General features: G+C 53.8%; 1 protein-coding gene across 1 annotated transcript; it reads right to left on the bottom strand.

Annotated features, from left to right (window-relative positions):
* Positions 1–2,351: 2,351 nt before the first annotated feature.
* On the bottom strand, positions 2,352–6,677 carry LOC105306317 (keratin, type I cytoskeletal 14). The gene is made up of 8 exons (XM_011381260.2): positions 6,096–6,677; positions 4,813–4,895; positions 4,101–4,257; positions 3,777–3,938; positions 3,564–3,689; positions 3,250–3,470; positions 3,111–3,157; positions 2,352–2,601 (listed from the first exon to the last, which is right to left on the bottom strand). The coding sequence occupies exons 1-8, from the start codon at positions 6,636–6,638 to the stop codon at positions 2,504–2,506; spliced, it is 1,437 nt and encodes a 478-aa protein (XP_011379562.1). The 5' UTR covers positions 6,639–6,677; the 3' UTR covers positions 2,352–2,503.
* Positions 6,678–14,113: the final 7,436 nt, after the last annotated feature.

Raw genomic sequence — 14,113 nt, 5'->3', positions numbered from 1 at the left:
TGAGAGCACTGGCCAGCAACAGGACCCAAAGTGTCGACTCCACTCTTCCCAATGGGGCATGGTGCTGGGGGCACCCCAGAGGGGAGGAGACCCCATGTGGAACTACGGAACAGCTGCTCTGTCTGCTCTTTCCTCTAGGACCAAGCCACACAGGGCGGGATCACCTCGAAGCTCACTGCTTGACTCCCTCTTCTTCCACTTCTGAACCTGCTTTCAGCCAAGCTGCCTCCAGCTGCCATCTTTTCCGTCAGACAAGCCCACTCTCCCCGTACTCCCTCTAGACAGTGATGACAACCTCTGGAGATGAGAAGCTGACCCCGCCAACACCCAAGTGTAATATAGTAACCCACGTTACTATATTCCCCCAAAGCGCATCTCCTTTGGGGTGGAAACTTCCCTCTGACTACCTCCAAGGCAGAGCGATTGATGCCTGGGAATTCTTACACAGTGCAGAGCATTCTAGGCTCAGTCTTCACTGTGACTGCCGATGTTTTGTTTTCCGTCCAGGCCCATGTAGCCTCCCAAATGTGGACCACTCCCCAGATTTTGGGCCACACTTGAGCTCGTTGCCCATCTAAGAACACTGGCCCCCAGGGTCCAGCATCCATAGGAGAGTCACACAGCGTACTCCCTACCCCTGCCACCCAGGGTTCATTCACTTCTAGGGTCACAAAACCATCCATTCCCAGCCTCTGAGGGAGCTCTTTCAAACATTCCCTCCTCTGTGAGTCATCCCCTCATACCTCCAAAACTCTAGTCATTCACCTCCAGGATGGCCCACCCTCACCTGCAGACCAAATCATTTCTTAATGCCAAGAGTCAGGTCAGAAGACATCCAGGAGTTTCGGGGACACAAAGCAGACCTCTCTGCCCTGGAGTGAAGATGCGGGTCACAAGAAACCAACATTACTTCATTCCTTTTGCGAATAACTCACCCTCTTAGGCTACCATTTATAAAGCACCAACTATGTGCCAAACACGATGCTAAACTGGTTGTCTGCATGAGATCATCTCATCCTTCATCAGCCTTATGTAGTAAGGGTTTCATTCCCCATTTTATAAAAGAGGATCCTGCCCAGACTCTTCCAGACTAGTCAGTGTAGGAGCCAGGACTCCACCCAGGACATCTGGTTTCAAAACCTAGGCTTTTATCTACACAGCCTCAAAAACTGCATCTTTCTTTAACCCCAAGTCCCACCTTTGGCTCTCCCTAGAAGCTTCATTCATGCAGCCAAATGAATGAGCTGTTGAAATTTATACAGTGACTAGTCAACTCTTTCCTAGCTCCAGGCAATGAGCCCTACCCACCTCTGGAATTTTCACTATTCACTCAGGTAAGGTCCTCCCCTGCTCTTCCATTTCCAATCCCCCAAAGCGAAGAAAGGATGCTCTACCAGAGGAGGCTCATACACTCCTGGCTTTTAATGTGCACTCACTCATTGGATTCCCGTATCAACTCCAAAAATCATAGTTCTCCATGCTTACTGGATAAGCGGGGAAACCAAGGCTTTGCAAGGTCCCAGAGCTGATGCAGAACAGAGCCAGAGTTAAAAACCAGTTGGTCTGCTCTCAAAGCCTCTAAAAACGGCCTTTCCATGGACAGAGAGTCCCACGCATGAAAACTAGCTGACCTGATATCGCTCACGCAGTGGTGCTCTGAGCCTGGCATTGTGTTAGTGGCCTCACATGCATTCTTCCAGCGAATCCTCACAACAAGCCCATGAGAGAGGTACTGTCATTACACTCACTTTTCAGATGTGGAAGTTGAGTCTTGGAGATGATAATCAACTTGCCCTACATCAACTAAGAGCAGGCAGGATTCAGACCCAGCTCTGGAGGCAAGAGCAGCTGGGATGGAGGGAGACAAAACTCTCAGCATGAATTCTTACTGGGTACAGGGACCTCCACGGATGAGCTTTAGGGGACCCATGAACCTCATGAATTGAATGCAAACATGTGTATGCTAATTGGGGGGGTAGGAAGAGAAGATCTATAGCTTCAATATTCTCTTAAAGAAATCCCTGATGACAATCCCTAGCACAATGCCTGGCATAAAAAAGACACTCAATAATATTTGGCGAATGAATGAATGAGTAAGTGAATTAATGAATGTGCCTCTATGCCCTAGGAGACACCATACATGACCTGGTACATACATCTATCTCTATCTTTTGAGATGGTGAAAGCCATCCTGGGACCTGAGCCCAGCCCTCCCCCAGGCCCTTTCTCCCAGTCCCAGAGGCTACAGCCAGGTGCTATGATGAACTCCAAAGAGAGGCTTCCCCTACCTGCTCCCCACCTCCACTACTGACAATGACCCAGCAGAAGCGGGAGTTGTGCAACTCAGATAATGAAGCTTTATTGAATGCCAGGAGGGAGCAAGGGTGAGGCAGGGCTCAGGTGCGAAGTGTTTGGGAAGCAGGAAGGGGGATCCGTTTGTGAGATCTGTGTCCACACACGGTGGGGGGCGGTGCTTCTTAGGCCTGAGCAATGCCGAGCAGCCTTAGTTCTTGGTGCGAAGGACCTGCTCGTGGCTGGACACCACCTTGCCGTCGTGCACGTCCACGACCTTGGTGCGAATCTGACGACTGGAGGAGGTCACTGGGGAAGAGGGCAAAGAAGGCGTTACCAGTGGGTGACAGGTGGTGGAGAAATCAGAAGGGGAGGCCAAGGAGCTGAGGGGACTTAAAGGAACTGTCTTTCTGCTGCCCTCTCCCTGATTATCTCTTCATTCACTGCTCTTGTGCCAGCACTGATATCATCATATCATCAGCTCCTGGGCTCCCTAGAGTCAAGAATGGAGTCTGTGTCCTCTCACTTGGGCCTCCTAAGAACTCGGGCAGGACTGGTTCAGTCCAGAATGACCCAAATAGACCCAGGTTGACCCATGGTGGGCAGAGCCATGTCAGATCCTGTCCATGGTGCTGACCACCAGAACCATGAAGTCTGCCACCCTGGGTGACAAAAGTGAAAAGTGGAGGCCACCAGTTCCTAGCCTTAAGGAGGGCTTAGAAAATAGTTTATAAGGGATAGAGGATGATAAAACGCAACCCCTCGAGAATCCCCTATCCAACTCCCTAGATCTACTGGGAGACTGGGGGTGGTCTTACCATCTCTGGACGACTGAGAGCCAGAGGAGAACTGGGAGGAGGAGAGGCTGTGAAAACAGAAAGGAGCAAGATTATTAGACACATGGGGGCAGTGAGTAAATAGTGGGGGGTGTACCGGGAGGGAGGGCAGGGCGCTCACTGAGCATCCTCGCCCTCCAGCAGGCGGCGGTAGGTGGCGATCTCCTGCTCCAGCCGTGTCTTCACGTCCAGCAGGATCTTGTATTCCTGGTTCTGCTGCTCCATGTCGCAGCGCAGCTGGGCCAGCTGCTCCTCTACGCCGCTGATCAGCTCCTGGATCTGAGCCAGCTGCATGCAGTAGCGGCCTTTGGTCTCCTCCAGGCTGTTCTCCAGGGATGCTTTCTGTGATGGAGGCAAAGAGAACCAGGGATCACTGAGTTGGTCATTCCTTCCCTCCTAGTCCTGGGCCCACCCCCGGCCTGGCGGCAGCCCTACCATGCTGAGCTGGGACTGCAGCTCGATCTCCAGGTTCTGCACCGTGCGCCGGAGCTCGGAGATCTCGCTCTTGCTGCTCTGCACCAGCTCGCTGTTGGTGGCCACCTCGCGGTTCAGCTCCTCTGTCTGCAGAAAAGAAAACATCATTCGCCCTGAGTGAAAGTCCCTGAGAGGCAGGACTCCACGGTCCCTGCCCCCCTGAAGGCCACCCACCTTGCTGAAGAACCAGTCCTCGGCGTCCTTGCGGTTCTTCTCGGCTATCTTCTCGTACTGGTCACGCATCTCGTTCAGGATGCGGCTCAGGTCCACGCCAGGGGCGGCGTCCATCTCCACGTTGACGTCTCCGCCCACCTGGCCTCTCATGGAGTTCATCTCCTGCACAACCAGAGGACAGGCCACCGTCAGGAGCCTCACCGTGGCAGCCTGTCGGGGTTCCCCAGGCGGAGGTGTCCCTGGCCTGAACAGTGCCCTCAATTCCATCTCTTCCCTCCCAAATTAACTTAATTCTTCAAGTTGATTTTTCCACTTAGCTCTCACCTCCTCGTGGTTCTTCCTCAGGTAGGCCAGCTCCTCCTTCAGGCTCTCGATCTGCATCTCCAGGTCAGCTCTGGCCAGGGTCAGCTCGTCCAGCACCCTGCGCAGGCCGTTGGTGTCGGCCTCCACGCTCATGCGCAGGTTCAGCTCCGTCTCGTACCTGCAATGACCCGAGAGAAAAACGAATGAGAGACCCATCCTGACCACACGAAAGGCTTTGTTCTCTTCTCCCTGCAGCTTCTTCCCATAGCCGGCACCCCATAAGTGGTTTAGGAAGCCAATATCAAAAACGGCGTGGTTGGACACAGTACCCATCGATTGCTCAGATGTGAACATTCCCGGGATGGGCAGAGAGTGATGCAGTTTATCGTGCTGCAGAATTCGGGGAGGGGAGATGCTTCTGGACTCAGCCAACCAATGGCACAGAACACCTCCAAATATGACTACCTCCGAAACTTCGTGGGCCTGCGGGGCAGTGGGCAATGCCTCTCGCTAAAATAGTGGCTCTCAAACCTGGCTGTGAATCAGAATCACTAGGTTAGTCTGTTAAAAATAACTGGATCAGAACTCAGAGGGTGGGGCCCAGGAATCTTGTATTTTTACAAGCACCTTAAAGGGTTTTCACATAGCCATCCTGGCACTCATTGACTCTGTATAGGGAACACGGCCCCACCCTGGGAAGATTGGATGTTCTGGGCCACTACTGCAAACTCACTTGGTGCGGAAGTCATCTGCGGCCAGGCGGGCATTGTCAATCTGCAGGAGGACATTAGCATTGTCCACAGTGGCCGTGAGGATCTGCAATGGAAAGGGCACAGGTCATTGGTCGAATGGCCATCTGTAGCCAGGCTTCACTGCCGCTGGCAACAGACCTTTGCTTTCATGCTCTTGCCTGAGTTCCCCCTTGTTCCCATGAGCTTTTGCCACAACAGCCTAAAGGGTAACCTCCAGTTTCGAGCTTTGACCCAGGACTTTGCTGACTCAGAGTCAGCAGAGGAGATAGAAAGAACCCTGGCCTTAGAATCTAAAGCTCTTGAGCTCTGGTCCGGTTTTTCCACTGACTCGCTGCAAAACTGGAAACAGGTATCAGGGCCTCAAGTCCCCTACCTACAGGTGAGACCCGATCCCCCATCCGAATTCTCCTCTCTGCATAAGCCAGCGCTGCCCGTCCTCTGCAGGCACATACTTCCCTTTTTAAGCCCTCAGAGCATGGAACCTCAGATGGGGCTTTCCTAAAAGATGAGACCCAGCTGGCAAAAGAAAAAGATGGATTGAACTCTGGATTGGCTGGAGTTTTCTCTCTCCTCATCTAATTTCCCTAATCCACATAATGCATCAGAGTCAGACACCAGGGGAAACAGGACCAGCAGGGAGGGCTCCTGGCGTAATGTGGGAGCAGGAAGCAGGGGACTACAGTCAGGTGACAAATCTCCCAGGCTCCCTCCTGCACCGGGTATGTAACCTGGGCCACCACTGATTATTTGCCTCTGTGGGTTTCCCATGCCCGCCTGGCTGTGGGGAGGGGCCAGCCGGTGCCAAGGCTCATGGGCGGCAGCCGCCAAGCCCAGACTAATGAGCTAATGAATGGTTCATGCGTCTAGCCTGGTCCCGTTACAACCTCTCTCCTCCCCTGTGCTGGAGAACAGGTAGCTAGCTACCTCCTGTACTGGCAGGTGGGGCATAAGTGTTCTAGCCTCGGCTCTGCCATTAATTTACTGCGTGCCTTTGAGCACCTCTCAAAGCTTCGACTTCTTCCTCTGTGAGACATAAGGGTAGGAATTCCTTGTCTCACATGGTCTGAGGATCTGGAACCCAGGAAGGTATGAACAAGGCAAGAGGGGAAACTATCTCCCTACTGACCAGCTCTGTTGGGGGTGTCCAGAGCCAGAGGAAGAGGTCTGTCCTGTCTAGGAATCGAAAGGTGCCAGTGGCCTGAGGCATCTATTGCTCCAGAGTCAGGTCGCTGGAATGGCACCTCCTGCTGCCCAGACCACGCACCTTGTTCCTCAGGTCCTCGATGGTCTTGAAGTAGGGGCTGTAGTCCTTGGTCTCAGCAGGGCGCTGCCTCTGGTACCAGTCGCGGATCTTCACCTCCAGGTCGGCGTTGGCCTCCTCCAGGGCACGCACCTTGTCCAGGTAGGAGGCCAGGCGGTCGTTGAGGTTCTGCATGGTCACCTTCTCACTGCCCACCAAGAGTCCATCGCCACCGCCAAAGCCACCACCTAGGCCACCACCCAAGCCACCACCTAAGCCACCACCGAAGCCGCCACCAAGACCACCACCGTATCCTCCACCAAAGCCACTACCCAGGCCCCCACCAAAGCTGCTGCCGCTGCTGAAGCCACCGCCATAGCCGCCCCCCAGCCCATAGCCACCCCCAGAGGAGTAGCGGGAGGAGGAGACTGACAGGCCCCCGTAGGCACTGGGGGCCCGGCAGGACCCTCCAGCCAGGATAGAGGACATGCGGCTGGAGCCACCACCGATGCCACAGGAGCCCTTCATGGAGCTGGAGGAGGTAAACTGGCGGCTGTAGGTGGTCATGGTGCTGAGGAGGGAGGTGAGTGAGCGAGCAACTGACAGAGAGAAGAGAAAGGTGCCAGGTAAGTTGGAAAAGGATACAGGTGCTTTATACCCATGAGTAGGGGGCGGGCCTGGCACTTTCCATTCCCCTTGGCTTTCATCACCCACGGGCCAGCGCCAACTCCCAGCCAGCTCCCTCCTCTCCTCCGCCTCATCATGTCTGTCATATTTTACTGGAAACTCATTGTTTGGGATGTTTTGGGTTTCTTATCCCGCCAGGCATGATTCACATGAGAAGGTGTGGGCCTGCAGGCTACACTTTCCCATCAGCCCCTGTGAGCTGTGGACCTTAGGAGCCCACATGCTCCAAAGTGGCGGGGAGCAGGGTCTCTGCTCCATAAACCTACTTAACTAGGTAAGCCCTTGACATTCACTTAGAGGAAGCCCACCACTGCAGGTGGCACTTGGCGGGAGGAACACCAGCATGGCAAGGTCACATCAGGCACAGAGATGCCCCATCAGCATTACCATCTATAAAAAGAGATGAGAGGGTCTTGGGACCCTCACAGGTCTGACCCGCTGGGCTGTGCTAACGAGGCTATATCACATCTGTAAAACGTCCAGCCAATCTGGTGGCTCAGGCTTCCACCCTGATAATATCAGCATTAAAGGGAAATCCAGGCAGCTATCCCCACCCTGGGCACAGACCCAAAGACCCTCCACACGCCTGAGAATGAGCCCATTGAGCTGGCTGCCCACTCTGGCCAAAGGTAGGTGGTGTCACAGCCACAGCCAGAGACGTCAGCAAAGATTATACAGTCAATGAGTCCTGGCTCTACCATTTACTCCTGTGCGACCCAACACCGGACACTTCTCAGAGCCTCAGTTTGCTCATCTGTAAAGTGAGAGTAAATACCATACGCCCTGCCTACTTCAGAGTCAGCTCCCGGAATCCAACTCAGCTATGTGAAAGGGTTTTGTAAGCCGAGGGCGGCACCAAGCTGGTTAACACTGTCGTAGCCCAGTCTGGGCTCCCGGGAGGGCAGACGGCACCTGGGGAACAGGCCTGCTGGAGCCTTTGTGCTTCCAGCCCCAGGTCTCTGCTCAGGCCCCCAGGGCAGCCCTGGTGGGAGGGGCTGGCTCAGGCACCCTTATTGGAGCCCCTTGTGGAGCTGGGCCAAGGGATTTGGCGGGGAGGAGAGGGAGTGCCAGCATCTGGACTCAAGGGTCTCAGTCTCCCAAGACTCCAAGGATTAGGGAACATTGCCGGGGGTCTATCTCTGTCTGCCTTGGAAATTGGTATATCAGGACTTCAGCTATCCCACATCTCCCAGACAACCTCTAAAGGCAGCCTCTCTGGTGGCACCCAGCCTTCCAGCCAGCCCCTCAGCTGCCCGGACCCCGGCAGGCATGTTGGGAGGAATGTGGTCGTGTCTGGGGCTGCCTGACGCGTCCCATCTCCCCAGACAGGCCCCGACAGCCCCCGCTGGAGGCTCCAACGCTCTCCCTGAGGATCGGCTGCTCCCAGAAGAAAGGCGGAGCCTCGCTCTCCCCCCTCCCTCACTACCATCAAAGCAGATGTCAGGGAGCCCCCGCCCCCACCAGGCTTAGCTGCTCAGAAGACAATGCTGAGACAGCCACTTGAGGCTGTGGGCTCCCCAAATCTGCCACACCAAGAACTTGCAAGGATGTGAGTAAGTGAAGGCTCCACCCAACGAGTACTTCAGTTCTCCTTCCAGAGGACAGTCCCCCACCCGGCCCAGCCCTATGATTCCCCAGTGAGGGGCAGCGAGGACTTGGGCTGAGGGACAAATGCTTGTGTTAGGAGGCATATTGCTGTTGGCAGAAAGCAGTACCCAGAGGGACCCAAGGAGCAGGAGTGGGTGCAGAGCCCAACACCAGCTTCCTCAGTGCTGCCTACCGCCCCATCTCCCCACGAGGAACCGTGGCAAGATGTCGTCGAGCGTGGGACACAGGAAAAGCTCTCTTCTCCCCTCGCCTGATTCATGGAACCCAAAAGAGGCTCCCTTCTTGCCCCTCTCTAAGGGAAATTCCAAAAGATAAAGAAGGTAGGGAACCAATGACACATAAACTCATGCACACTATCTAAGAAGAGACCTTTGCCAACCCTTCCTACCCCCACCTTGGAACCCCAGTGTGGAATACAAGTCTGATCTTCTCCCCCAACCAGAGATTAGAACCCTGGCTCCGATCCTGAGGCCAACCCTCCTTTCCCTGCAGACATGGAACCAGGCACCAACAGCCCAGCCTGGTGCTTGTGACATTTTGAAGAGAGGCAGTTTTCTGGGGCATCAGGGGTTAATGCAATGCAGGGGTGGCTTGTGGGGGCCTGGGTATCCCACCTCTGGATTCCTAGGCTAGCTTTGTGTAGATGCCATTACCTGATCCTCCTCCAGCTGCCCCAGGAAGGAACGGTAAAGGAGGAGTCTAAGGAGGTGTCTCTTGTGGTTGGTGAGTCTCCCTGAGCCAGCCTGTGGCGGGGCAGATACCAGTCCAAACAGGTGAAGCAGTGGGGCCAGGCAGCCCCCCACAGAGGCCACATTGTGTGCTGAGGACCAGGCAGGGTGGGAAGGGATGGGATCCTGAGGAAGGAGGGGACCTCGGGACATCCTTGTCTCAAGAGGGAGGCATAGCCCCTGCCCTCAGAGCTCAGTCTAATGAACGAGACAGTCCCTGCCTGTAGGAAGCCCCCAGCCTGAGAAGGAAGAGAAAATACACTTCAAAATTACTTAAGATGTGAACAAAAATAAGAGAAGTGCAATTCGTATGTATTTGTTTCCTGGACTGCCATACAAATTACCACAAATTTGTAGTTTAAACAACAGAAAGCTATTCTCTCTCAGTTCAGGAGTCCAGAAGTCTGAAATCAGGGTGTTGGCAGGCCACACTCTCTCTAAGGTGCTAGCGGGGAATCCTTCTTGCCTCTTCCTGCTTCTGCTGGCTTCTCGCGTTCCTTGGTTTGTGGCAGCAAAACTCCAATCTCTGCCTCCGTCTTCACGGGCCTTCATCTCTGTGTGTGTCCGTGTGTCCTTTTCTATCTCTGATAAGAACATTCATTTGGCTTAGCGCCCACCCAGATCCAGTATGATCTCATCTCAATTCTTACCACAATTACATCTGCAAAGACCCGTTTTCAAATAAGGTCACGGTCTGAGATTCCAGGTGGATGTGAATTTAAGAGGGACACTATTAAAACCACTACACCATCTAACAGACTGGCAGCTATCGACGTTGCAGAGGCATTGGTGAAAACGTGGTGGAGAGGGGGTGTGCTAAGATGCGGGCAGGGCCTATCTGGAAGGCTTCTGGGAGTTGCTTTTAGCTCAAGAATATAAGGATGCTGGGGAGTGGGCAGCAGGAGGGCGCAGAATTCTCTGGCTCCTTCACAAATAGACAACTGCTTTGGGAGAGGTTTTTTTTTTTTTTTAATTTAACTTTTAATTTGAAATAACTTTAGACTTTCAGAAAAAGTTGCAGAAGTGGTACAGAGTTCACGAGTATCCTTCACCCAGCTTCTCCCAAAGTGAACATATCGCATAAACACTGTACAGTGATCAAAACCAATAAATTAATGTTGACCCAGTGTTATGAATTAACCACAGACTTTATTCAAATTTCACCAGTTTTTCCCATTAACGGTCCTCTTCTGCGGCGGGATTCAGTCCAGGATTCCACGTCCCATTAGTTGTCACGTCTCCTTTGTCTCCTCCCATCCGTGACAGCTCCTCCGTCTCTCCTTGTCTTTCATGACCTTGACACGTTTGAGAGTACTGGTTGGTAGATATTTCGCAGAACATCCCTCGCTTGGGGTTTTCCTGACATTTTTCTCATCGCCAGATTGAAGTTACACATTGTGTCCTTCTCAGTGCACGGTCTCAGGCACATGACACACACGTTCGCGTGTATCATGACGGATGACGTTACCCTCGTCCATGGGCTAACGTGGCGTTTGCTAGGTTTCTCCACTGTAAGTTACTATTTTTCCCATGGAAATTAATAAACACCTCGAGGAAGATACTCTGAGACTGTACGATTTTCCTGTTTCTCCTTAAACTTTCACCCACTGGTTTTTGCATCCTTCAGTGGAAGGAAAGAGTTCATGACACCCAAGAGCCTCACTGGCCTGGACTCCTTGAGGGCCTCTGTCTCTTAGGCGAGACTTGTGGGGAGGGGTGTCCAGGACTCTTTTCTTCCTCTTTTGTCCAGCCCCTAAGCCAGATTGGGCCTGCTTAAACCCTTTCGGTGACCAAAAACATTTCCATGAAGGCTTCCCTTGAAGAGATACCATGTTTCTCTAATCATTGATGTCTAAAGTTTTTTTCCTAGGCCTCTACCAGCCCCCAGGGAAAGCAGGAGACAGTCAGGGTCCTCCCCATGTCACAGATAGGAAGTCTGAGGTCCAGAAAGACTTACAGTCAAGTGATCAGTTGGAACCCTACTTGTGACTCTCCGACCCCCAGGGTCTGCCCAGGGCTGGGCTTCTCCTCTCTTCCTGGCAAATTCCCCAATCCCCTGCCCTTCCTTCCCTGTCCCTCCACACCTTCCCCTTCCCAGCCCCCTTCACCTGTTCATCTCTCTCTCTGCCACGTCCCAGCCACCTGTGCATAGTCAGGGTAAAGTCTCATATTGCTCAGGGCTGTCCCTTGTAGAGACGATGTTCTAGGGCCTGAGCTGACCCAAACTTCAGGCTCTGACGCCAGAAGGCAGGGCTAGCATGGGGGCCGGGAGCAGGCTGGTAGACAGGATGGCAGGCACAGGAGGCAATCAGGAGCCTGGAGCACCTCCATGAGGCCCTGGGTCCCCTTTCCCCTAGAAAGCTCTGCCACCCACTGGTTTCCCAAGCCAGCCAGTCCATCTGGGCCAAGTGTCCTTGTGAGAGCCTGGGCTGACACAACAGATGGGCCGAGCCAATTGTTTCAGTGCCCATGGCCTCGTCTGTACCTGCCAGCTGCTGGAACTGACAGAACAGAGATTGACAACACTGCATCATAGATGCAGAGGTTTCAGAGGTTGAGGAAACGCCTAAGGCCCAGGCAAGGAGGCTGCTCAGCCAGGATCCAATTCCAGTTCTGCCCGGCTACAAGCCACCCTCTCCAGTGACAGGCCCCCTCCTGCTAGAGAGTCTCCAAAAGTCAGAGCCGAAAAGGGCCTCCACAGCTATCTAGACCAGCCTCAACTTTACAAATGGGAAACCGAGGCCCAGAAAGGGGAATGGTTATGTCCGAAGACACATGGCAGAGGAGCCTGCTTTGAAAGTGCAAAAACGTTTAACAGGTGTCACCCGGGAATCTGAACTAGGCAGGGTGAGAATATGTAGAGTGAAAAGAGCTGTGCCTGCACCCCAGAATCACACTTAGGTGGTTAGGAACATGAATGGTTAGATGGTCAAAGGCCAGAAGCAGTTGGGTTCACTAACCCTCTATAGCTTCCTGTTCAGGGACAGTAAGGCTTCGCTTCTTCAGCCACTTACCCATGATGCCCACTGCAAACCGAGCTCCAGCCCCAGCAGCTGACCTCTACGTTCCCGCTCATCTCCCAGACTCTGCCTGAATTTGTTTCCGTCCTCTCTTCCGGCTCAAATTTATCACGTCCATTAAGACCAAGCCTCAGTTCAACACACAAATTTAAGATACGATTTCTCAGACTGTGTGGCAGTAGATGCTCAATGAAGGGCAAAAAGGAGGGAGGGGAGAGCGGGAGGAAGAGAGGAAAGGGAAGATGGTGAGGGAATATGAAAGAATGGGTGCGTGAATAGATGATGGCGAGACAGATGGTTGCATGAGCAGGTGAGTGGCCGATGAATGGTTGGAAGAAAGATTAATGGATGGATAAATAGGAAAATAGAGGGTGAATGGATAGTGGGTGTGTAGGTGGGTGGGCAGGTGGATGAAGAATAAATAGAACACAGAGAAAGGGTGGTCATCCCACCCACCACAGGGCAGGCATGCATCCCGGAGGAGCTCTTAACTAAGTAGATGATGCTAAGCAAGCAAAGGAAGTGAGGAAGGACATCCCAATCGCTCAGGGAAGCGCCTGAGCGAAGACACAGAGGCAGGTGTAACACTGGTCTGAGGGCAACTGCAGGCACTTAAGCATCGCTGGTGTGCGTAGCTGAGGGCTCTGAGGTTCTAAGGAGAGGAGTGGCGCCGTTAGGTGTGTTTTACAAAAGCAACTCTGGCATCCTAGTGGAACATACTCTGGCGGAAAACAGAAAACCAGAAGGAAGATGTCATCTTTCCATTACCCAGGTAAGGGGTGGTGTAGTCTCAGACCGCTCCTCTTCCCAAGTCCCACCCCCATCACCTCGGATCACCTGACTTTCCCCTTCTCAGCCCTCCCACTGCCTCTATTATCTGTGCACCACCCCACCCTCACCCCTTTTAGCTCACGACAGTGCCTTTGGGGACCACCGAATGTCTCTCCAATAGTAGGGGCTCAGCGTGTTAAATACTATAATTACTCGTGCCCTTGGGGACGTCCAGTCTGATGGCGAAGGGCAAATGCGACCAGAGCTTTCCCTGTTTCGTGGGCCGAGGGGAGCTGGAGCCGAGGTGCCACAAGGTGGGGTGGGTAGCACAGGGAACGCTTCTTGGAAAGGCTGCCTTTGACTCAGGTTTGGAAAGAAGGAAGAGGCCTTGGTGGGTGGAGCTGGGAGAGGGCATTCCCAAGCAGGGGCGTGGCTGCGGGAACTCCAGCACCAGGTGAGTCTCTAGGAAAGTCAGCACTTGGGAGACCAAACGGCTGTGTCAGGAGTCCTGAGCTACAGGGTGTGGGGGCGAGAGAGGGCAAAAAAGGGAACGGGGCCCCTGGAGAGTTCCAGAGAGAAAGGGAGTGGTTTCCACCGCCAGAGGTTGGAGAACAGATTTAGTGTCATGTGGTCCACATCCTCCCCCAGGCCCACACCATGTGGGACCCAGGACACAGCAGGGCCTCCCAAGTCAGTCAGCCAGGGACTCCCGTCTGGAGCCCCCACTCAGCAGCCAGGCGACCTTGGCCAAGTCACTGCAGCTCTCCCAGCCTGTTTCCTAATGAACGCGCATAACAGTTCCTACCTAGCAGGACTGTGGAGAGGAGGAGAGAGTTCATGGCAAGTGGCCAGCACGGTGCTCAGCACAGAGTAAATGTTTGGTAAAAAGCTCCCTTAAATTAAGCCTTAGAGTTTGACCAATGGCAGGGCGGGGGCGAGCTCAACTAGAGAACAGGTATTAAAAGGGAGGCAAAGACAGAGGCAAAGAACAAAGAGGATTCCTGGAACGCGCTGGGGTGTTGGAGTGACGACAGGAAGAGGGAGGCCTCAGAAGAGCTGCTGAGGCCAGCGGGGCCGAGGTGATGAGTTAGTGAGTCTGCGAGGGCCTGGCCAGGGAGGAGTCTGTGGGAACAGGCCGGGCCAGAAGCCCTGCTGAGGAAGAGTCAGCAGGACGGTTTGGGTGTGAGGGAAGAAGGCCTGGGAGCTGCCAGCAGGATCCCCATGCTGA

This window comes from Pteropus vampyrus, unplaced genomic scaffold (assembly GCF_000151845.1).
Source record: "Pteropus vampyrus isolate Shadow unplaced genomic scaffold, Pvam_2.0 Scaffold432, whole genome shotgun sequence".
Taxonomy (NCBI): domain Eukaryota; kingdom Metazoa; phylum Chordata; class Mammalia; order Chiroptera; family Pteropodidae; genus Pteropus; species Pteropus vampyrus.
Note: the sequence above shows the minus strand (reverse complement) of the source record. Positions and strands in the feature narration are given on the sequence as shown.